Raw genomic sequence first — 24,612 nt, 5'->3', positions numbered from 1 at the left:
ATTCGGGGCTGAAATCGGACCTGAAACGTTGAACCAGGACGCACCTGACCCCCTGCTGTGAGCCGCATGCGGCAGTAGTGTGAACCCGGGCCTTACTGTCCAGTCACGGGTTGGGGGCTGGTCCGGGATAACCTCAGCTTGGAGAAAATGGGGTGAATGCTGCCGACCTTTTTTAAACTGAGGACATCTAGAGGCAGAAGAAAGTATTACAAGGAAACCTCTAGATTAAAGCTGAATGTTGCAGTAAAAGCAGGTTTTCGTTTTGTATGTTTAATGCCCAATTCACCTTTATTTTGCTATTTTTGTTGGAGTTCTGCTTTGAGCTGTAGTGGTTGGCAAAGCTCAGGTTGGGGGCTGGTCCGGGATGACCTCAGCTCCAGAGAAAAGTGGGTTGAATGCAGCTGACCTTTTTAAACTGAGGACATCTAGAGGCAGAAAAATGTATTACAAGCAAAGCTCTAGATTAAAGCTGAAGGTTGCAGCAAAAGCAGGTTTTAGTTTTGTATGTTTAATGCGCCATTCATCTTTATCTTGCTTTTTTTTTGTTCTGCTTTGAGCTGTAGTGGTTGGCAAAGATGAATACATCTAGGTACTTTGTACAGTGCTATGGAATATGTTGGTGTTGTAAACATACCAAATAAATGTTTATGCTGAAGTTATCTAAAGCACCATATTTTAAATCCTAACCCAGTTCCGTTCACGGTTCAGGTCATATTATCGCGAACCGTTAAATGATCAGATTTATTTTTAAGCAAAAAATTACTTATTGACTTTATTTTCCGGGCGCTCATGCCGAACATGTTCATCCCGTGTTTAATAAACGCCGAGCAATTAACATTTAAAAGTGATTTTTTTTTTTTAATCGAAATATGTCCTTTATGAGAGAAGGGGCTTTGACACATTGTAATTGTTTTTTTAGGGTCATTTATTACCACAAATGAGTATTTCCTGGCTCAGTAATACAATAAAGAAGCTGCACATGGTCATTTCTGCACTAAAGTATCAATTTTAACCAGTTTAGGTCTGACACCTGTACATCTCCCCATAGATAAATCCCACCGCGTAGGGCGACCCTTTATTACATTCAGTTACAATATGACTTGTGTAGCAGTTGTATACGCTATATTCGTTTTTTAATTACGGTATATTTTTTTCCCTCGAAAATTGGAATTACCCCTTTACACTTTTTTGGGGGTTTCATTTTTGTTCTTTCGCCCTCTTTAGGATATCAATTGCCTGATGACAATTGTGAAAGAACTGGACTTTTCCTCTGATTTCTCGCTGCCGATAACGAAGGACGGGGTGTGTACGGTAAGAGACCTTTTTCTTTTTCTTCTGTATTAAACTTTTGCTAAATGCAGTGACCCATCCCAGCCAATCAGCTTGTACCGGTCTGGGTACAGTAAACTGAGATCTGACAGGCATCAGTGCCAGTGGCGGCTGGTGCTCCATTTTGTTTTGGGGGGGGCGGCGGCGGCAAACAAACTCCCTGCTCGCTCACTAGCCCCGCACTTATCCCATACAGTTTGCAGACGGCTTTCCTGGCTTCTCCCTGGCCATCTGGTCACTTCTCCTCCCAGCCAATCCGGTTGTTTCTCCTCCCAGCCAATCCGGTCGCTTCTCCCTCATGCCAATCCGGTCGCTTCTTCTCCTTGCCAATCCTGTCGCTTCTCCTCTCTGCCAATCCGGTCGCTTCTCCTCCCTCCCAATCCGGTCGCTTCTCCTCCCTGCCAATCCGGTCGCTTCTCCTCCCTGCCAATCCGGTCGCTTCTCCTCCCTGCTAATCCGGTCGCTTCTCCTCCCTGCCAATCCGGTCGCTTCTCCTCCCTGCCAATCCGGTCGCTTCTCCTCCCTGCCAATCCGGTCGCTTCTCCTCCCTGACAATTTGGTCGCTTCTTCTCTCTGCCAATCCAGTCGCTTCTTCTCTCTGCCAATCCAGTCGCCTCTAATCCCACCCAATCCGGTCACTTCTCCTCCCTGCCCATCTGGTCACTTCTTCTCCCTGTCCATCCGGTCACTTCTTCTCCCTGCCAATCCGGTCGCTTCTCCTCCCTGCCCATCCGGTCGCTTTTTCTCCCTGCCCATCCGGTCACTTCTCCTCCCTGCTAATCTGGTTGTTTCTCCTCCCTGCTAATCTGGTTGTTTCTCCTCCCTGCCAATCCGGTTGCTTCTCCTCCCTGCCAATCCAGTTGCTTCTCCTCCCTGCCAATCCGGTTGCTTCTCCTCCCTGCCAATCCGGTTGCTTCTCCTCCCTGCCAATCCGGTTGCTTCTCCTCCCTGCCAATCCGGTTGCTTCTCCTCCCTGCCAATCCGGTCGCTTCTCCTCCCTGCCAATCCGGTCGCTTCTCCTCCCTGCCAATCCGGTCGCTTCTCCTCCCTGCCAATCCGGTCGCTTCTCCTCCCTGCCAATCCGGTCGCTTCTCCTCCCGGCCCATCCGGTCACTTCTCCTCCCAACCAATCCAGTCGCTTCTCCTCCCTGCCCATCCGGTTGCTTCTCCTCCCAGCCCATCCGGTCTTAGGACCTCTTTCCTGTCCTGATTGGCCGGGAGGAGAAGCAGGAAGACGATAGCGAATGTTGATTCGCTAATGTCACAAGTGGAAGGGGTCTGCGCCCTGAGTCCAACCTTTTTGAAGCCAATTAGAGTCTCAGGTTCTAATCATGTGCTAAAAAAAAAAACCTCATAGAAATCTAGGCGCCCCGCATGGAGATTAGTGGGGGTGGCACCTAGAAGGGGTCGTTCTTGAAGAATGGAGAAATTCTATGCCTAGGAGACTTGGTGCCGTCCTTACAAATCATGGAGGTCATACAAAATACTAGATGGAGGAGTTTTTATTGTGGGGTGTATTCATTTTTGCATCAACTAATTTGAGTAAAACTGAAGATTCTGTAATCCAAGTTATATTATTAACCTTATTTTCATGTAATGAGCTAATCGAATGTTCTATAAAACTCTCCTGCTCTCTAGCTCCCTTGTTACCTCCTCCCATGCTCGCCTTCAGGACTTCTCCAGAGCCTCTCCCATCCTCTGGAACTCCCTGCCCCAGTATATCCGATCAGCCCCTAACCTGTCCACCTTTAGGAGATCCCTGAAAACTCACTTATTCAGGAAAGCCTATCCCACACCCACCTAACAACCCCATCAAATCATTCCCCGAATCTATTACACTTTGTACCACCCCCTCCCTTTAGAATGTAAGCTCTACGAGCCGGTCCCTTCTGTCCCTTCTGTATTGTACTGTAATTGTGCTGTCCCCCCTCTACATTGTAAAGCACTGCGTAAACTGTTGGCGCTATATAAAACATGAATAATAATAATAATAATATAATACTCAGTTTTGTCAAAATTTTGGAAATATTTCTTGTGTTCATTGAGTTATTGATTAAAATCTTACTTTTCAAAAGGGATGTACACATTCATGCTAAGAACTGTGTATGTGTAGAGATATATATATATATATATAAACAGTAATACAGTATGTGTGTATGTATGTATGTATGTGTATGTGTGTATAGATAGATATATAGAGATATATATATATATATATATACACATATACACACACACATTTGTACATGTTTTTTCTTTAAATACTTTTATTTATATATATATATATATATATATATATATATATATATATATATATATATATATATATATATATATATACACCGGTGTGTGTGTATGTGTATATATATATATATATATATATATATATAATGTATATGTGTGTGTATATATATTTATATAAATTATTTTTTTTTCTTTAAATACTTTTTTCTTTTTATAAATTATGTGTGTGTGTGTGTGTATATATATATATATATATATATATATATATATATATATATATATATATATATATATATATATAAAAATTTAATTATTTTCTTCTGTACTTTTTTTTTTTTTTTTTTTTATAAATTATGTATGTGTGTGTGTATATATATATATATATATATATATATATATATATATATATATACATATATTTATTTATTTTATTCTTTAAATACTTTTTTTTTAATATAAATTATGTATATGTGTGTGTATATATATATATATATATATATATATATATAAAATTTATTAATTTTTTTCTTTAAATACTTTTTTTTTTTTTTTGTCCTGAACAAATGTATAAAAGACACCTATTACATTCCCCATATTAGATCCTGTTGGCCCGTCTCCCGTACTGTACGTTATGCGGCGCCTCCTTTGCGATGGAGGCTGCGCTGCGATACGCTCGGAGCGGTCTGATGAGAACGCCGCCGTGTTTATCTTCACACACATGTACAATTTATGCTCTTGTACATAAAAAAAAAATGTTCAGCGGGGACGAGGTGCTTTATTGTTCATTTGCTGCAAGGTTGGGCATCCAAAGATGATAAATGAATTGTCAGCCCCTAACTAAACCTATCCACTCCATCACCACAAAGAGGGCGACTTTCCTCCCCGCCCGCGCCAAGAATAGCTACTGCAGATGAAACGGGGGCAGGGTTGGGGGGGGGGGAGGTTAATTTTCTATTTATCTTTTTTCCCCTTGTTCCTAAAAAAAAAAAAAAAATAGTCATGCTCTGACTCTCTATTATAATAACTGCGCCACTTTCCAAACGCCCCCATCCCATGAAGATTTCCGCGCGGCGTTCCTGAGCATGGTCCCGTCCCCCTCTCCCCCCCCCCCCCCCCCGCACCAATCCTTTTCATTACAGGACTGCAGCCATCCGCAGGAAGCTGACGGAATGAGAATTGATCTGGCCATATTTAATTCCAGAGCACAATTATATTTATATTAATGGGGATGGTGGTGAGACGCCCCGACAGTCCTGTACAAATCAAAGTATTCATTACGTACAAAGTACGGGAATGAGTCACCCGCGTTCGGGATGTTGTAAGTACGCCGGAGAGCTGCGAGCGATTGAAAACGATTTGCGACAGAGGAAATTCTAAATATAATTGATAAATCCTATAAGCTTGTCCTTGTTTTTTTTTTTAATGTTTTTTTTTTTCTCTTATATATAAAATTCGAAATAATCTCCACCTTTTTATTATTTATTTACTAATTATTTAATATTTTTATTATAATATTATATTTAATTTGACAATTTTAATTCTTTAATAAATCAATAAATCATTTATTACTTAATTTTTTATGAAGTTGAATGCACTTAATAGTAATAAAATATTAATCTTTAGTTATATAGTAATTGATGCGATTCTGCTATTATTTCATATTTCTAGTTGTTAATATTTATTATAATATTATATTTAATGGAACAATTGTAATTCATTCTTTAATATTTTTTTTTTAAAGTGCAATGCATTTAATATATAATTGTAATTAAAAAAGTAATATTTAGTTACTATATAATACTTGATGTGATTCTGCTATTTCATATTTATATTTGTTAATATTTATTATAATATTATAATTTTATTTAATTTAACATTTTTAAAGTAAAATTAAAGGCATTTTTTTTTGTTTTTCGTTTTGGATGGAGTGGAGAGGGATTAGAACCCCTGTCAGTTTGTATCGCTGTCTGTGCCCCTGTTGGGGAGATTCACCCTCCTCTATTTTTCCTATTTACCGTTCTCATCAAAAGTGAATGTAAAAAAGAATCACAAATGTTGGGTTGTCCCTAGAACAGTAATAGAGGGGAAATCTTCCAATGGGGGGCACTAGTTCTGGTGACCTGGTGGGCCCCATTGGATTCCCATAAATTGCAGGGATTTCCACTCGCTTCCTGTTTTGGCTATGGGACAGGAAGTAAAGGTAAATCTCCCCAGTGGGACACAGATGGCAAAAAAAAAAAAAAAAAAAAAAACGGACAGAGCTTGTCTTCAGCAAACTGTTTTGCGGGCTTTCTTGTGCATCATATTTAGAAGAGGCTTCCTTCTGGGACGACAGCCATGCAGACCAATTTGATGCAGTGTGCGGTGTATGGTCTGAGCACTGACAGGCTGACCCCCCACCCCTTCAACCTCTGCAGCAATGCTGGCAGCACTCATACTTCTATTTCCCAAAGACAACCTCTGGATATGACGCTGAGCACGTGACCTCAACTTCTTTGGTGGACCATGGCGAGGCCTGTTCTGAGTGGAACCTGTCCTGTTATACCGCTGTATGGTCTTGGCCACCGTGCTGCAGCTCAGATTCAGGGTCTTGGCAATCTTCTTATAGCCTAGGCCATCTTTATGTAGAACAACAATTCTTTTTTTCAGATCCTCAGAGAGTTCTTTGCCATGAGGTGCCATGTTGAACTTCCAGTGACCAGTATGAGAGAGTGAGAGCGATAACACCAAATTTAAACACACCTGCTCCCCTTTCACACCTGAGACCTTGTAACACTAATGCCCTGTACACACGATCCGACATTGAACGGACATTTCGACAACAAAATTCATCGGATTTTTTCCGACGGATGTTGGCTCAAACTTGTCTTGCATACACACGGTCGCACAAAGTTGTCGGAAAATCCGATCGTTCTGAATGCGGTGACGTAAAACACGTACGCCGGGACTATAAACGGGGCAGTGGCCAATAGCTTTCGTCTCTTAATTTATTCTGAGCACGCGTGGCACTATGTGCGTCGGATTTGTCTACACACGATCGGAATTTAAAGGATCAGATTTTGTTGTCGGAAAATTTTATATCCCGCTCTCAAACTTTGTCAGGAATTCTGACGGAAAAAGTCAGATGGAGCCCACACACGATCGGAATATCCGACAACACAATCCGATCGCACTTTCTCCGTCGGAAAATCCGACCGTGTGTGTACAGAGTCACATGACGCCGGGGAGGGAAAATGGCTAATTGAGCCCAATTTGGACATTTTCACTTAGGGGGTGTACTGACTTTTGTTGCCAGCAGTTTAGACATTAATGACTGTGTGTTGAGTTGTTTTGAGGGGACAGCAAATTTACACTGTTATACAAGCTGTACACTCACTACTTTACATTGTAGACAAGTGTCATTTCTTCAGTGTTGTCACATGAAAAGATAGAAGAAAAGATTTACAGACATGTGACTGAGGGGTGTACTTACTTTTGTGAGATACTGTAATTTATAAAAGTAACAAAATATTAATATTTAGTTATTATGTAGTAATTGATGTGATTCTGCTATTATTTAATATTTATATTTGTTAATATTTATATCAGTTTTAATTCTTTATTTAATCATTTAAATTAAGTTTAATACATTTAATAAAATTATAGTATAATTTATTTATAATAATTATACTATGTGTATAATATTAACGAATATTTAGTTAAATATTTGAAATATTTATATTTAGTTTATAAATTTAGTGAAATATTTGTTTAATACTTGATGTAATATTTAATACTTGTTCCTTGGAGTGATGCTGGAAAGAACTGAAATCCAGTGAATAAAAGGGGCGGTCCAGGCAGGAAAAGAGGCGGAGCTCTATCTGACTTGCTGCCGCTTTTAAAGCACGTTGTGAGAAGCTCACAGTGTGCAGTGGAATCAGAGAAGGTAATTTCAGTCCAGGAAAGGAGCCGGTACAACTGTCTAAGACTGGAGATGAGATTTAAAATACACTTCCTAAGAGGGCACAGACGTTATAGTAGTTGGTATCCCGCGAAGCAGACCCTGCAGGATCCTGAATTCAGCCTGGTGTCTCCGGAATGTGTATTCATAAGTCCTTTGCTGGGCAGGGTATGCCTGAGCGGTCAGACACTAGTGTGAGGATTGCGGAGTGACCGATCGATGGCTTCACCCCGCTGACGTTAAATTAAACCTAAATAAGGATCAAGCGAAGGTTTGATAGAATTAGCCGTCTACCTTTTCAGTCTTGATACACTTGAGTAGCGCTGAGTGGATTAGAGCAGGTGACGGTTAAATTACAGCGGCTGATTTTGCGTTCGATAAGCGCCGCCTTTGCTTGGCTTCACCTCACGAGCTGTTGAATTCACGGGGGTGAATGCTACTCACCTTTGATGATGTTAAAGGCAAACTCCAAATTTCCAGTCTAAGCGTAGACAAGCAGAGGGTCTGTCCATGAATAACGAGCAAGGAGACATGTGGCCAACCTCTGTAGTGTTGGGCCCGCCATGTTTTAATGAGACCAGCCCAGTGGACCTGAATGGTCTATGTATGGTTAGATGGCTTCTTGTCCTTAAAGCTAAGATCGAGTGTAGTATCTGTTCTTATCGGTGTCCAGGAGGGGCACTACTAGGCAACAGGCGCTCTGCCATCATTCTGGGATGGCTCACTGTATAAGGTCCCTGCTGGTATGATGGTGATCCTGATGGATCTTCGGGGCCCACCATGTTTCATGAGACCAGCCCAATGGACCTGAAGGGTTTATGTGGGGGTTAGATGGCTTCTTGGCCTTCAAGCTAAGATCGAGTGTAGTATCTGTTCTTATCAGTGTCCAGGAGGGGCGCTACTAGGCAACAGGCGCTCTGCCATCATTCAGGGATGGCTGGCTGTATAAGGTCCCTGCTGGTATGATGGTGATCCTGATGGATCTGTGGGGCCACCGAGTTTCATGAGACCAGCCTAGTGGACCTGAAGGATCTATGTGGGGTTAGATGGCTTCTTGTCCCTAAAGCTAAGATCGAGTGTAGTATCTGTTCTTATCAGTGTCCAGGAGGGGTGTTACTAGGCAACAGGCGCTCTGCCATCATTCTGGGATGGCTGGCTGTATAAGGTCCCTGCTAGTATGATGGTGATCCTGATGGATCTGGGGGGCAACCGAGTTTCATGAGACCAGCCCAATGGACCTGAAGGATCTGTGTGGGTTTAGATGGCTTCTTGGCCTTAAAGCTAAGATCGAATGTAGTATCTGTTGTTATCAGTGTCCAGGAGGGGCGCTACTACACAACAGGCGCTCTGCCATCATTCTGGGATGGCTGACTGTATAAGGTCCCTGCTGATATGATGGTGATCCTGATGGATCTGTGGGGCCCACCATGTTTCATGAGACCAGCCCAATGGACCTGAAGGATCTATGTGGGTTTAGATGGCTTCTTGGCCTTAAAGCTAAGATCGAATGTAGTATCTGTTCCTATTGGTGTCCAGGAGAGGCGCTCAGCTGACAGTCTGGGGTGGCTAGCTGTATAATTTCCCAGCCGGTATGATGGTGTTCCTGATGGATCTTCCTCAGGGGAAGGAACCCAGATTAGCCACTTGCCAACCGCGTTATAGCCGAACTGACAGCTACAGCGTGGGCGGCTAGTTCTGGGAGGCCGTCATATGACGTCCTCCCATGATCGCGCCTGCTGCGGTGTGCAGGTGGCATGCTCTGTGATCTTAGAGCCCTCCGGACACAGCCATTCAGCGGCTCTTTACCCATGTGGTCATCTGTGTCCAATCACGGCTGATCTCGATGTCAACAGAAGCCGGTTGTCGGCATTCCTTTCCTCACGCTGACAGCATTAGAAGAGGAGAGCAGAGCCGATAACTGGTTTCTCTAAAAGGGACATCTACACAGATAATCAGCGCACAGTGACCTTTTTTTTTTTTTTTTTTAATACATTATGTTTGCTTATAGAAGTGAATTACATTGCTATAAGCAAGCATTTAATTAAACGGATTAATTCAGTCTGATTTGTTGCAATTAGCTGTGATTGGTCAAAGCTAACCACGTGGTACAGATGGGCTGTGATTTGGCCCTGTCTGTACCATGTGATCAAATTGACCAATCACAGCTAGCAACACAATTGTACACAAAGGATGGCATGAAAGGAAGCCATCCATTGTTTGCAACTGCCATGTGACCTGCTGCGATTGGTCACGGCGATCACATGGTACAGGCAGCGAGCCCCGCGATCGGCGCTTCCCTGAAGGAACGTGCGTCCACTCAGGATAGGGAATCCACCGCCCAGGCGTCAATCTGCTATTGGCCGGGTGGAAACTGATTTATATCACTTTAATGGCACCTCAAACGCGGGTAGCAACAAAAATGCATGAAAAAATGCCCATTGCAAAATTGCGTGAGGCTCTAAAAAAGTAAAAAAAGGTGCAGGAGCCTCTTTGGGGCATTTATCACGCGGTAGGGCATATCAGGCGACAAACACGTAAAAATAAAACCCTCAATGTGTCTCACAGGTGTGAACACAACCTTCATCTTTCCTCATAGCTGCTATCAGTTTAGTTCCCTTCTCTTCCTCATCAGCCTGCGATCTCTGATTCGGATACATTGGATCGATTAATTTCTTTGACAATTGAAACATTTTCAGCAGTAGAAGAAATCCGCTGCGCACCGTCCTCCTCCTCCTCCTCTTCCTCTCAGCGTGTGTTCCGTCTTCATCCCCTCTTTCATTATTCCCCTTGTTCTCATTACCTCCGGGACATCTCCCCCCACCCCACCCCCGGCGCAGTCTCTCCATCAGCGGAATGCGGCAAAATAGTACAGCGAGCGCAGTCGGCGCGTCTAAGAGGCTTTTTCCTTTTTGGAGCTCTGACCTGGGTTTGACCCCCGCTGAATTGGATCCCAACAAACGAACAGGACGCACAATTCCATCTCTATTTTAGGATTAATTTAAAAGAAATGGATTTTAAGTGAAATGAGACGCCTGTGATCTGGAATGGGATTGGCTCGTCTTCTTCTATTGTCATCTCCATATATAAGATCCTATTCTGATGATCAGCAATGAGACCTGTGTGCAGTGAGGCGAGATGAAGGCAAGAGAGTAGCAATCCTATCATGGGAAGAGGGCTGCCCCATCCCTGATACACTAGACCCCAGGGGATGGGCAACCTCGGGCGCTCCAGCTGTGGGGAAACTACAAATCCCATCATGCCTCTGCCTCTAGGAGTCATGCCTGTGATTGTCAGGGTCTTGCAGTGTCTCATGGGACTTGTAGTTTCACCACGGCTGGAGGTTTCCAAGATTGCCTACCCCTGCACTAGACAAAAGTTATATTCCATGGGACTTTGTTGCAGCAATACAAAGCACACAATTGCAAATTGGTGTATAAAAAAAAAAAAAAACTTGAACAGGTTTAAAATTGGCTGGTCTAGACTCTTCACGTCCCGATCTTGTACCGTTCCTACAGTATACATATACTGCAGGGATACATCAAATTAATAAAATAAATTGCATATCCACCAAGTCAACCCAACGCGTTTCAACTTATATAAAGTCTTCATCAGGGGATAAGGAAGTGGAAGCAATCCTACATACATCAAGATACACTGAAACCTTGGTTTGAGAGCATTCTGCAAGACGAGCAACATTTTTTAATACATTTTGACTTGATAATGACATGGAAATTTATAGATCGGCAACTCCTATCCTCATATTGATTAATGGTTCCAAATTAATAACCACTGCAGTAGGGAACAGAGACAAAAGATATACTCCGCATCTTTCCAAATAACTGTTGTGCTTTATTATGATGCAATTGAAGGTTTTTATACACATGATTACGTAGGTATCACATTAATATTACAATTGTACGTTTATGGTAACAAGGGGCGTAACATGGGCAGACTAATTCTAATCAGGACTCGAAAGAATGTAAACATGATTAGTGCCGTGTGCACAGTGAGGGCAGTGTGTAATACTTTAAAATTTCCTTTACAATATACAAGCAATGTCTTGATATACAAGTAACATCATTTCACAACTGAGTTTTTTGTGTTAGGGTGTTTAGTTATTTATTATTATTTTATTTTTTAAGGGGTAAGGGTTAAAATTAAGGTTTAATTATTTATTTATTGTTACTTAGTATTAGTATTGAATTAATTAATTATTTTTATTTATGATTTTTATTTGTGTATTTATTTTACATTTATTTATTCATTTATTATTAAATTATAATAATAATAAATTAAAATTAAAAATAAATAAAATAATAATAAATAACCCTAACCCCAATCCTAACCTAAACTTTAGCTTGAACCCTGTTACCCTAACAAAAAAATATTATAATAAATTAATAATAATAAAAGAAGAAATAAAAGCTAATGGAAAAGCTAACATACCTAGCAACAAATGATGCAACAGGTAATCGTTTTCAATATTGGCTAATAAAAAAACGCCAAAGCCCAAAAAACGCTTAATACAAATGCACCAAAAACACTTGAGAAAACGCCGGAAAAGCGCTAGAAGACGCTATGCTCAGGTGTGAATGCAGCCTTAGTCCAGAGCAAATCTACGCTAATGCATGTAGACGGGAAGTGTGAGATCAGGCGATCAGCCGCACCGGGATGAATCAAAAGATGAAGAGGGTGAAAACGGTATTTTGAGAGGGATAAGAATAAAAATTGTTTATGATTAAAACATATGAAATGCCCCAGCGATGATGGAGGTCTGGCCTTGCCCAACCCAATGGTTGTATTACCTGGCGGCTCAGCTGCATCATTTTCTTGGAACTCGGAGTTCAGCAGAGTGACCATAATAGTCCTAATTGTAGTTCATCATCTGCTGGGATGCTTTATACTACCCACAGGGAATCTACCCCACGGGCGCTTGAAGCTCAGGTCCTTGGAAAACCGCTAAAAGCTTATTCCACGTGTATCGTCATTCCGAAGATATGGAATAAAACTAAACACCTTCAGAGGGTGAATGGGCATACTGAATTTAGTCCCCAAAGGTGCGCGGTATATGGAGATGCACACCTTCAACGTATATATTTCATAACGAGGTTCTTCTGTCTTTTTCCGACCTTCATACCAAGTTTAAAGCGGAGTTCCACTCCAAAGTGGAACTTTCGCTTATCTGTGTCCCCCCCCCCCTTCCGGTGCCACATTTGGCACCTTTTCACGGGGGATGGGGGAACAGGTACCTGTTTTTGACAGGCCCCGTTCCCCACTTCCGGGAGACGGGGGGCCGCAGCCCCGATCTCTCGAAAGTTCGGGTTCCCTCTGCCGCCGGACCAATTAGAAAGCACAGCGCGCTGCGAGCCGAAAGTCTTCACTGCTGGGTCCCCTTACCAGAAATTGCGGCGGCTGCACCCCGACAGTTGATCCGAAGATCGGCTGGGGTGCCGACATCGTGGGCTCCCTGGGCAGGTAAGTGTCCATAAATTATATTATTATTATTATATTATAATATTTAAATTTTTTCATGGGGGGATGTGGGGGGCCTGGGCCTCCTCTTTAACCACTTAAGGACCGGGCCTATTTTTCAGACTTGGTGTTTACAAGTTAAAATCTTTTTTTTTTTTGCTAGAAAATTACTTAGAACATTATATTTTTTTTTTTCAGACACCCTAGAGAATAAAATGGCGGTCGTTGCAATACTTTGTTGCACCTTATTTGTTTATCAGCAGGCTTCCGAGCGAATTTTTTGGGGAAAAAATACACTTTTTTTTTTTTGTTAATTAAAAAATAAGACTACAGTAAAGTTAGCCCAATTTTTTTTATATTGTGAATGATAATGTTACGCCGAGTAAATTGATACCCAACATGTCATGCTTCAAAATTGCGCCCGCTCGTGGAATGGCGACAAACTTCGACCCTTAAAAATCCATAGGCGATGTTTAAAAAATTTCTACAGGTTACCAGTTTTGAGTTACAGAGGAGGTCTAGGGAAATAATTATTGCTCTCGCTCTATTGATCGCGGTGATACCTCACATGTGTGGTTTAAACAACGTTGTCATATGCGGGCACGACTTATGTATACGTTCGCTTCTTCGCGCAAGCTCAGCGGGACGGGGCGCTTTACATTTTTTTTTTTTTTCTTCTTCTTTATTTTACTTTTTTTTTTTTATTTTGACACTGTACTTTAAAAAAAAATATTTTTGGGTCACTTTTATTCCTATTACAAGGAATGTAAACATCACTTGTAATAGAAAAAAAGCATGACAGGTCCTCTTAGATATGAGATCTGGGGGGGTCAAAAAGACTTCAGATCTCATATTTACACTAAAATGCAATATAAAAAAATAAAATGTCATCTTTTTTGCAAAAAAAAAAAAAATTTCCCTTTAAGACCATTGGAAGGAAGTGACATTTGACTTCGCTTCCGCCATCCAATGGTGTGGAGCCGAACGGGGGGGGGGGGGCATTTTTCCCTCACCCGGCATCCAGCCTGTGAGGGGAGAGGACCCGATCGTCTCTGCCGCTACCGACGGCTCCGGTAAGCAGCGGAGACCACCGGAGTGCGGCGGGAGGGGGGAGGCCCCCCCGATAAGTGATCTCGCAGCGAATTCGTCGCTGAGACCGCTTTTATCTAAAAGAGGACCGTCTGCTCTTGAAGAGGATACCGGGGTTATGGCAGCTACTGTATAACAGTCGACGTATAACTGTGGCTGGCGGTCCTTAAGTAGTTAACCTACCACCCTCTATGTTTCTTTACGACCTGCAGCTACGCCATGCCATTAAGGCTCAGAGTAATTCCTCTGAATGGATTTTGTCCCCTACTCCCAATTTTAACCTTATTATGGATGCTGAGTCCTCTAAGGGCTTCATATCACAATGCTATGCCATGCTTTTACAACATTTCTGACAGACCCAACCTGGACAGGGGCTTTTGGGGGGGGGGGCTGCAGGTTGGCCTCTTACCTACTGACTATGGGCCCTGGCTTTTGGGGGGGACTGCAGGTTGACTATGGGCCCTGGCTTTTGGGGGGGCTCTATTCTTTGGGAAGTGTGTGCCTGGGGGACCTCTAGAGTAGTTCTACTTTGAATTTATGTCTCCCCAAAACACACAGAATCTGAGAACTGGAGGACCCGGATACAGACTTGTGGCCTCTATGCCCAAACCAGCATTGACCGCTTTAACCCCCTCATCCCCCCCCCTCCTAGACTCAGAAAAGATATTAATCAGCTCAAAACAACCTGATGCTAGGGTCTCCTGCTATAATCTGATTAGGGTGTAATTTATTGTGTCTTTGCCCCATTATGTGCCATCCTAGGTGTGAATTTCCATTGTTAGTTGAGTTAACTGAGTCACCTATTGTTTCTGACTGTTGGCTATTCCTCTTGGAGGTTCCTACATAACGGGATTAGTCTTGTATCTATTTTACCTCGTTATCGAACCATTGTGGGATGTTTATGTGTTTTATGATAATGTGTAATGTATTTGTGTATCCAGGGTTGTGGGCTTGTTGCCGGCACTCCCTGACTAATCAAGGCTTGTTGTTAATTAGCGTACTGTTTATGATTATATTGGCTGTTCCTTAGATGTGCTAATTGTCTAGGGCAGGGGTAGGCAACCTCGGCCCTCCAGCTGTGGTGAAATTACAAATCCCATCATGCCTCTGCCTCTAGGAGTCATACCTGTGATGGTCAGGGTCTTGCAATGTGTCATGGGACTTGTAGTTTCAAAACAGCTGGAGGGCCGAGGTTGCCTACCCCTGGTCTAGGGTAAGGTGATCAAGCTCTTACCCGATCTTGCATGGTATATATTCTGGGTGAATTTACAATAAAGTCAGTTCCAGTTTGTACCTAAGCTAGTGACTTCTAGTTCTTAGGTGCAATATTCAGTGATAATACTTGGTTCCAGAGTGGAGGAAGCTGTATATTGGCGGAAGCACCCAAGAGGGGTACCAAGCGGTCCGTCACACTTTCCTTAAAAAGTGCCCTTAAGGGTGGTGTAGAAATGGGAGGGCGTTGCACACTAGATTACCAAAAGTATTGGGACACCTGCCTTTACACTCATGTGAATTTTAATGGCATCCCAGTCTTCGTCCGTAGGGTTCAATATTGAGTTGGCCCACCCTTTGCAGCTATAACAGCTTCAACTCTTCTGGAAAGGCTGTCCACAAGGTTTAGGAGTGTGTCTATGGGAATGTTTGATCATTCTTCCAGAAGAGCATTTGTGAGGTCAGGCACTGATGTTGTCTCCACTCTTAATTCATCCAAAAGGTGTTCTATCAGGTTGAGGTCAGGACTCTGTGCAGGCCAGTCAAGTTCCTCCACCCCAAACTCGCTCATCCATGTCTTTATGGACCTTGCTTTGTGCACTGGTCCAAATCATTTGGTGGAGGGGGGGGGGATTATAGTGGGGGGTTGTTTTTCAGGGGTTGGGCTTGGCTCCTTAGTTCTAGTGAAGGGAACTCTTAAGGCGTCAGCATACTAAGACATTTTGGACAATTTCATGCTCCCAACTTTGTGGGAACAGTTTGGGGATGAACGAGTGCAGAAATTATTTGGAGGTGTGGCCTAATACTTTTGGCAATATAGTGTGGATGAGTGAGTTTGGGGTGGAGGAACTTGACTGGCCTGCACAGAGTCCTGACCTCACAAATGGGCTTCTGGAGGAATGGTCAAATTTTCCCATAGAGACACTCCTAAACCTTGTGGACAGCCTTCCTAGAAGAGCTGAAGCTGTTATAGCTGCAAAGGGTGGGCCAACTCAATATTGAACCCTACGGACGAAGACTGGGATGCCATTAAAGTTCATGTGCGTGTAAAGGCAGGCGTTCCAATACTTTTGACAATATAGTGTACGTATAGAAGCACAGAGGGTGCCCAAATAAGTATGAAAAATGACGGGCACATCATTAAATGTTCCTGGGCTAGTACCTGTAGATCTAATTATGGACAGGTTGTTGAGAATTAAAGTGGAGCTCCACCCCCGCCCCAAAAAAATGTAACTCAATGGCTACACATACTGTAGCTGCTGACTTTTTTAATATAAGGACACTTACCTGTCCGGGGATCCAGCGATGTCGGTATCCGAGCTGATTCTTTAATCGTCTTGGGGTGCAGACGCCGACACCTTCGCTAAGGGAAACCGGTGGGCTTCGCAGCCGATTTCCTACTGAGCCATAATGCACTTTGTGAATGGTCCCACCATCTTCAGGGACCTGTGATGTGTCCCAGAAGGCTGCGGAGGAGGAGGAGGGGCTGAATATACTCGTAGATGGACACACCATCTTATCGGGAGTGGGTACCTGTCAAAACCAGGTACCCGCTTCCCCCCCCCCAAAAAAAAACGCAAAATGTGGTAGCGAAGGAGGGGGAGGGTACGAACAAGCGGAGCTTCCCCTTTTGGGTGGAGCTCCAGTTGAACACCGGGTAAAGATACAATCTGTGTCTTTGCCCCTACATATTATTAGCTTTACATATATATATATATATATATATGTATCGATTTTGACAATGCAGCTGTATTCTCTCTATGTAATTTAACTTTTTGCCGTTTCTACCCAGGAGCCATTTGGTCAGTGTACTGTACTATATATCTAATTCAAAAAACTCGCGCTGGAGAGTTACCATATATACTCGAGTATAAGCCGAGGCACTTAATTTTAGCACAAAAAACTGGGAAAACTTATTGACCCGAGTATAAGACGAGGGTGAGAAATGCGCAGCTACTGTAAGTGGAAAAGAAGGTCAACAATGCCCATTTGCATCCTCACTGTGCCCATTTGCAGCCTCACTGTGCCCATTTGCATCCTCACTGTGCCCATTTGCATCCTCACTGTGCCCATTTGCAGCCTCACTGTGCCCATTTGCAGCCATAGGTCCCCCAAACTTCAAACTCGGTAGTTAAGGGTTCCTAGATGCCCCCTAGCTGCAGCCGATATTTGGGGTCTCTGGACCCAAAGGGTCCTGAAATGACATTGCTGCAGATGGACACAGTTGACCCAATTTGGGGCCCCATATCTCTGGGCCACTTGGTACTAGGAACATCAACTTTGGTGTACAAACCTAGTGGAAATAGCACTACAACATATCCAAAGCTGTGGTTCCTAGAACCAAGTGGCCCCGAGATATGGGGCCCCAAAATCCGTTCAGAAAATGTCAAGCACTTTTCTGCAGCAGAGAATGACCTTTTCAGAACCGACTTTGGGGCCGCGTATCTCGGGGCCACTTGGTGCCAGAAACCCCATAACCTTTGGATATGTTGTAGTGCTACTTCCACTGGGTTTGCTCACCAAATTTGGGGTTCCTAGCTCCAAGTGGCCCCGAGATACGGGGCCCCAAAGTCGGTTTGGAAAATGTCATTTTCTGCTGCAGAAAAGTGCTTGACTCGGGTATAAGCCGAGGGGGGCATTTTCAGCACAAAAAAATGTGCTGAAAAACTCGGCTTATACTCCAGTATATACGGTAACTCAAACAGTGAAATATGAATAAACAAAAATGAATAGAAATTAATAGGAAGACCGCAGCTGCTGCACAAAGGTGCTACAACCCTTAAAACAATGAAAAATATATATAAAACAGCACTCGCAGCCTATATCAAACAATATACATCCTAATAAACAGTGCCTAATGTATCAATGTTAAGAGCAGACAAAAAACATAAAATCTAAAAGTGCTCCTCGGGGGCTTTAGTGAAAAGTGCCCCGAAACTTTTGAATCGGTGAAGCGGCTCCCACTTTGGTGTCCCCCACTCACCAAAATTATTGGATCCTCGGCTTCGCAGTCTGGGATCAAAAAGGCATTGATCAAATGGCGGATGGTTCCTCAGTAAAATCTTGCGGGGAGACGTTTTAAGACAGGAAGGATATACCGCACTCCATAGATGGGGAAACAGAGAGAGAACTCCTAGTGAAATAACGTTTGGCATCAATCATCAAGCGCATTCAATGCGCAACTTACAGGATTTTGGGCAAAAACAGGCATCGGTAAGAAAATCATCCGAGTTCGCCGCTGAATGGCGTGCGTTCCACGGAGGCGGAAATTTCTGTCAATGGTTTTACACGAACCGGAAGTACATCAACATGTTTCGCCCCTCTGCCAGGGCGTCAAGGACATGTTCTTGACACCCTGGAGGAGGAGTGAAACGTATTGACGTACTTCAGGTACATCATCCGAGTTTGCCGCTGAATGGCGTGCGTTCCACGGAGGCGGAAATTTCTGTCAATGGTTTTACACGAACCAGAAGTACGTCAACACGTTTCGCCCCTCCGCCAGGGCGTCATCAAGGACATGTTCTTGACACCCTGGAGGAGGAGTGAAACGCATCGACGTACTTCAGGTACATCATCCGAGTTTGCCGCTGAATGGCGTGCGTTCCACGGAGATCGGAAATTTGCGTCAATGGTTTAATCCGAACCGGAAGTACATCAACGCCTTTAGCCCCTCCTCCAGGGCGTCATCGAGGACATGTCCTTGATGACGCCCTGGAGGAGGAGCGAAACGCATCGTCGTACTTCCGGTACGTCATCCGAGTTCGCGCGCTGAATGGCGTGCGTTCCACGGAGGCGGAAATTTGTTTCAATGGTTTAATCCGAACCGGAAGTACGTCAACGTGTTTCGCCCCTCCGCTAGGGCGTCATCAAGGACATGTCCCTGATGACGCCCTGGAGGAGGGGCGAAACACGTCAACGTACTTCCGGTTCTTGTTAAACCATTGACGCAAGTTTCTGTCTCCGTGGAACGCACGCCATGCACTCGGATGATTTTCTTACTGATGCCTGTAAAAATCCTGTAAGTTGCGCATTGAATGCGCTTGATGATTGATGCCAAACGTTATTTCACTAGGAGTTCTCTCTTCGGTTTCCCCATCTATGGAGTGCGGTACTGAGGAACCATCCGGCATATCCCCAGATCACTTGATCAATGCCTTTTTGATCCCAGACTGCGAAGCTGAGGATCCAATAATTTTGGTGAGTTGGGGGACACCAAAGGGGGAGCCGCTTCACCGATTCAAAAGTTTCGGGGCACTTTTCACCGAAGCCCCCGAGGAGCACTTTTAGATTTTATGTTTTTTGTTTTCTCTTAACATTGATACATTAGTCACTGTTTATTAGGATGTATAATGTTTGATATAGGCTGCGAGCCCTGTTTTATATATTTTTCAGTGTACTGTACTATGTTACGTTTCTAACTTTCAATAAAGTTTTTTTTCTTCGATTAAAAAAAAACAAAAAACAAACTTGTCTACGATATGCAGTGCCAAGCTCTAGATTGGATTTACATCTACTATAAAAGGATCATTTGTAACATTTTGTATCGAAGGAATAACTTTTCATGGAGTGTCAGTTTCCCTTTTTAATCTGAATTCCCAGGAAATCGAGTCTCTGCTGAGAGCTCTTCTTCAGTGATTGTGTATGAGATGATCTATGAATACGGCCAATCAGATTCCCCGCTGTGATAGTGAAAAATCCCATCTCCCTCTCCCCGGGACCTCCCTGCAGGAGGACTGATGGGATCTCCATCCTAAACAGGTCCTGATTATCCTCCCCCGCTGTACAATGCCGAACGACACTTCTCAGGAACGTCGGAATTAATGATTGTATACAACCCCCCCCCCCCCCACCCCCCACCGATGTGCCTCCCCCACCAACATAATACACAGCATAGAACTCTGAGGATTACATCTGACCTCCGACCTCCCCTTCAGTCTTGCACAATTGTACCGACTCCTCTGCTGGACTGAGATGGCTTTTTCTGATTTCACCGCACACTGTGAGCTTCTCAACATGTGCATTAGAAGCTGCAGCAAGGCAGATAGAGCCCCGCCCTCATTTCCTGCCTGGAGGACATCCAGCGGCATCTAGCCCTGTGTATTGGTGTGTATATGTGTGTGTGTATATATATATATATATATATATATATATATATATATATATATATATATATATATATATATATATTTATTTATTTTATATATATATATATATATATATATATATATATATATTTGTTTTTATATATATATAAATATATATATAAAAATAAATATATATATATATTTATTTTTATATATATATATATATATATATATATATATATATATATATATATATATATATATATATATATATTTATTTTTATATATATAAATTTATTATTATTATATATAAATAAATTATGTGTGTGTGTATACGTATGTGTATATATATATATATAATGTGTGTGTATATATATATATATAATGTGTGTATTTATTATTTTATACATACAGTGGGGGAAATAATGATTGTCTCTCCTGCAGTTTGTGTAGATTTGCCCACTTACAAAGAAATGAAGGGTCTATCATTTTTATCACAGGTGTATTTTATATGATAGAAACAGAATATCAACCAAAAATCCAGAAAAACAATAATCACCCCTGTCAGTGGTAAATGGTTTGTCTCATCCCTGTACACTGATGCATTCTGCCGGAGAGCTTGTGCTTTTGAAAAACGACACACTTGCTTGGCTGTATTACCAGATGAAAAATAGAAAGAAAGAAAGCCCTAAAAAAAGAAAACAAATGCAGCCGTCACATCTAAGAATAAGCTTGCAATATAATAAATGTTTGCTTTTTTGGGTTTAATACTTTTTTTTTTTTTTTTTTAAGTAAACCAGCTCGCTTGGTCAACCGTGAACCAAATGGCGGTGACCCCCCCCATTCTGTGAATCGTCCTGGCCAAGGTTTTACCTCCCTTTTTATCGGATGTGTAGGGAGAGTCCCGGTGACCCCCCCCCCCCGCCGGAATCGCTGCTCCTTCACGCTTGGCTGAGCCCCATCACAAGTCCATTATCCGCCTACTTTGTGCGTCCGAGCGCTTCATTGTATCCGCGGCGCGCAGCAACACGCGAGCCCCGCCATCATCACAATGACAAATTGTTCCCTCCAGATAAAAGCCGCCATGATCATTTTTAATTTACTTTTATCCCCTCTGAATTGATCGTTCTTAGGCCGGCGCCGAGCGACTTGTATTCATTTATAAAGGGGGGTCCCGCAACCAGAGAGGGCGGCGCCTGCAGCTAGGAGCGCCCGCCACCTAAAAAAAGGACAAAGAGACGACTTCCAGGGGATTTATTTCCAGGAGTGGATGTGATACTTTGTATTTATTAGAAGGAAGTCATTGGGAGCTCATTAAGGGTTCATTCACATATGAAGAGCGACCCGAGTTTGGATTATAGTTTTTGCACAATTTTTACACTCAACACTTTGCTAAAACCCAAAACTACAAACTCATCTAAGATTTAGCAGGGTAATTGTCTTTTCAAAAGTCGTTTTTTAATATTTTTAAATCTGCGTTTTTTAATTATTATAATCCCCGTGTGACCCCGCCATGGGGGTCCTTGTTTAGGCACTTCCTGTTGTGGGGTGACAACACTCTGTCCCCGACTTCCAGCTGTGCCCCCTGTGTCGGCACCCAGGCTTCCATTGTTGTCACCGTCAGGAAATCCTCCCTGAGAAATAGTCATCGCAGCCATTGCTGGAGGGCGTGTAGACGGGGGGAGGGGCGCAAAGAGGCGGCAGGAGATCAGCAGCACCGAGATGTACCTAAAGGTGAAAACAAGTATTCTCTTAGAACAGTAATGAGAGGTTTTGTCTGACAGGATTATTTTTTTTTTTTTTAATTGTATGATTTGCAGTTCATGACAGTTCAGAGCGGGGAGGTCATGCAGCTTCCAGATGGGAAATCTGCTGCAGTTTATCCTTCCTCCTTCCTGGGATAGAAATCCATTCCGGGGAGAAGAGATCTCACCTCCCCATTATGTACCCGTCATGTGTGCTCAATATCCCAGCATCTCCAACCCCTGGCAATATAAAGAAAAAGTACCTTCATTCCTTCTCCCCATCCCTCTCATCTCCATCCCTCTCATCTCCTTCCCTCTCATCTCCTTCCCTCTCATCTCCATCCCTCTCATCTCCTTCCCTCTCATCTCCTTCCCTCTCATCTCCATCCCTCTCATCTCCTTCCCTCTCATCTCCTTCCCTCTCATCTCCTTCCCTCTCATCCCCTTCCCTCTCATCTCCTTCCCTCTCATCTCCTTCCCTTTCATCCCTCTTCCCTCTCATCTCCATCCCTCTCATCTCCATCCCTCTCATCTCCTTCCCTCTCATCCCCTTCCCTCTCATCCCCTTCCCTCTCATCCCCTTCCCTCTCATCCCCTTCCCTCTCATCCCTCTTCCCTCTCATCCCTCTTCCCTCTCATCCCTCTTCCCTCTCATCCCTCTTCCCTCTCATCCCCTTCCCTCTCATCCCTCTTCCCTCTCATCCCTCTTCCCTCCCATCCCTCTTCCCTCTCATCTCCATCCCTCTCATCTCCATCCCTCTCATCTCCTTCCCTCTCATCCCCTTCCCTCTCATCCCCTTCCCTCTCATCCCCTTCCCTCTCATCCCCTTCCCTCTCATCCCTCTTCCCTCTCATCCCTCTTCCCTCTCATCCCTCTTCCCTCTCATCCCTCTTCCCTCTCATCCCCTTCCCTCTCATCCCTCTTCCCTCTCATCCCTCTTCCCTCTCATCTCCATCCCTCTCATCTCCATCCCTCTCATCTCCTTTCCTCTCATCTCCTTCCCTCTCATCCCTCTTCCCTCTCATCCCTCTTCCCTCTCATCCCCTTCCCTCTCATCCCCTTCCCTCTCATCCCCTTCCCTCTCATCCCTCTTCCCTCTCATCCTCCTTCCCTCTCATCTCCTTCCCTCTCATCCCTCTTCCCTCTCATCCCCTTCCCTCTCATCCCCTTCCCTCTCATCCCCTTCCCTCTCATCCCTCTTCCCTCTCATCCTCCTTCCCTCTCATCTCCTTCCCTCTCATCCCTCTTCCCTCTCATCCCTCTTCCCTCTCATCCCTCTTCCCTCTCATCCCCTTCCCTCTCATCCCTCTTCCCTCTCATCCCTCTTCCCTCTCATCCCTCTTCCCTCTCATCCCTCTTCCCTCTCATCCTCCTTCCCTCTCATCCCTCTTCCCTCTCATCCCCCTTCCCTCTCATCTCCTTCCCTCTCATCTCCTTCCCTCTCATCTCCTTCCCTCTCATCTCCTTCCCTCTCATCCCTCTTCCCTCTCATCCCCTTCCCTCCCCTCTCATCCCCTTCCCTCTCATCCCTCTTCCCTCTCATCCCTCTTCCCTCTCATCCTCCTTCCCTCTCATCTCCTTCCCTCTCATCTCCTTCCCTCTCATCTCCTTCCCTCTCATCCCCCTTCCCTCTCATCCCCCTTCCCTCTCATCCCTCTTCCCTCTCATCCCTCTTCCCTCTCATCTCCTTCCCTCTCATCCCTCTTCCCTCTCATCTCTCTTCCCTCTCATCTCTCTTCCCTCTCATCTCTCTTCCCTCTTTCCTCTCATCCCTCTTCCCTCCCATCCCCTTCCCTCTCATCTCCTTCCCTCCCATCGTCTTCCCTTTCATCTCCTTCACTATCATTTCCTCTCCTTCCCCTCTCTTCTCCTTCCCCTCTCATCTCCTTCCCTTCCATCTCCTTCCCTTCCATCTTCTTCCCTCTCATCTCCTTCCCTCTCATCTCCTTCCCTTTCATCTGCTTCCCTATCATCTCCTCTCCTTCCCTTTCATCTCCTCTCCTGCCCTCTCATCTCCTTCACTTCCCTCTTATCTCCTTCACTTCCCTCTTATCTCCTTCACTTCCCTCTCATCTCCTTCCCTTCCCTCTCATCTCCTTCCCTTCCCTCTCATCTCCTCCCCTCTCATCTCCTCCCCTCACATCTCCTTCTCTCACATCTCCTTCCCTCTCATCTCCTTCCCTCTCATCTCCTTCCCTCTCATCTCCTTCCCTCTCATCTCCTTCCCTCTCATCTCCTTCCCTCTCATCTCCTTCCCTCTCATCTCCTCCCCTCTCATCTCCTTCCCTCCCTCCCCTCTCATCTCCTTCCCTCCCCTCCTCTCTCCTTCCCTCCTATCTCCTTTCCTTCCCTACCATCTCATCTCCTTCCCTCTCCTCTCATCTCCTTCCCTCTCCTCCTCTCTCCTTCCCTTCTATCTCCTTTCCTTCCCTACCATCTCATCTCCTTCCCTCCCATCTCCTCTTCTTCCCTCTCCTCCTCTCTCCTCCCCCAAGC

The 24,612-nt window shown here is 44.0% G+C and overlaps 1 protein-coding gene across 1 annotated transcript in view; it reads left to right on the top strand.

The window, feature by feature from the left end:
• PRMT3 (protein arginine methyltransferase 3) overlaps positions 1-24,612 on the top strand; it is a 147,427-nt gene that overhangs the window by 82,657 nt on the left and 40,158 nt on the right. The window contains exon 13 of the mRNA XM_073604033.1: positions 1,225-1,311. Within this exon, the coding sequence (XP_073460134.1) occupies positions 1,225-1,311 (87 nt within the window). The remainder of the gene's footprint in view (positions 1-1,224; positions 1,312-24,612) is intronic.

The sequence above is a fragment of the Aquarana catesbeiana genome, linkage group LG11, assembly GCF_042186555.1.
Source record: "Aquarana catesbeiana isolate 2022-GZ linkage group LG11, ASM4218655v1, whole genome shotgun sequence".
Classification (NCBI taxonomy): domain Eukaryota; kingdom Metazoa; phylum Chordata; class Amphibia; order Anura; family Ranidae; genus Aquarana; species Aquarana catesbeiana.
The sequence above is the reverse complement of the archived record's forward strand: the minus strand, read 5'-3'. Positions and strand labels throughout refer to the sequence as shown.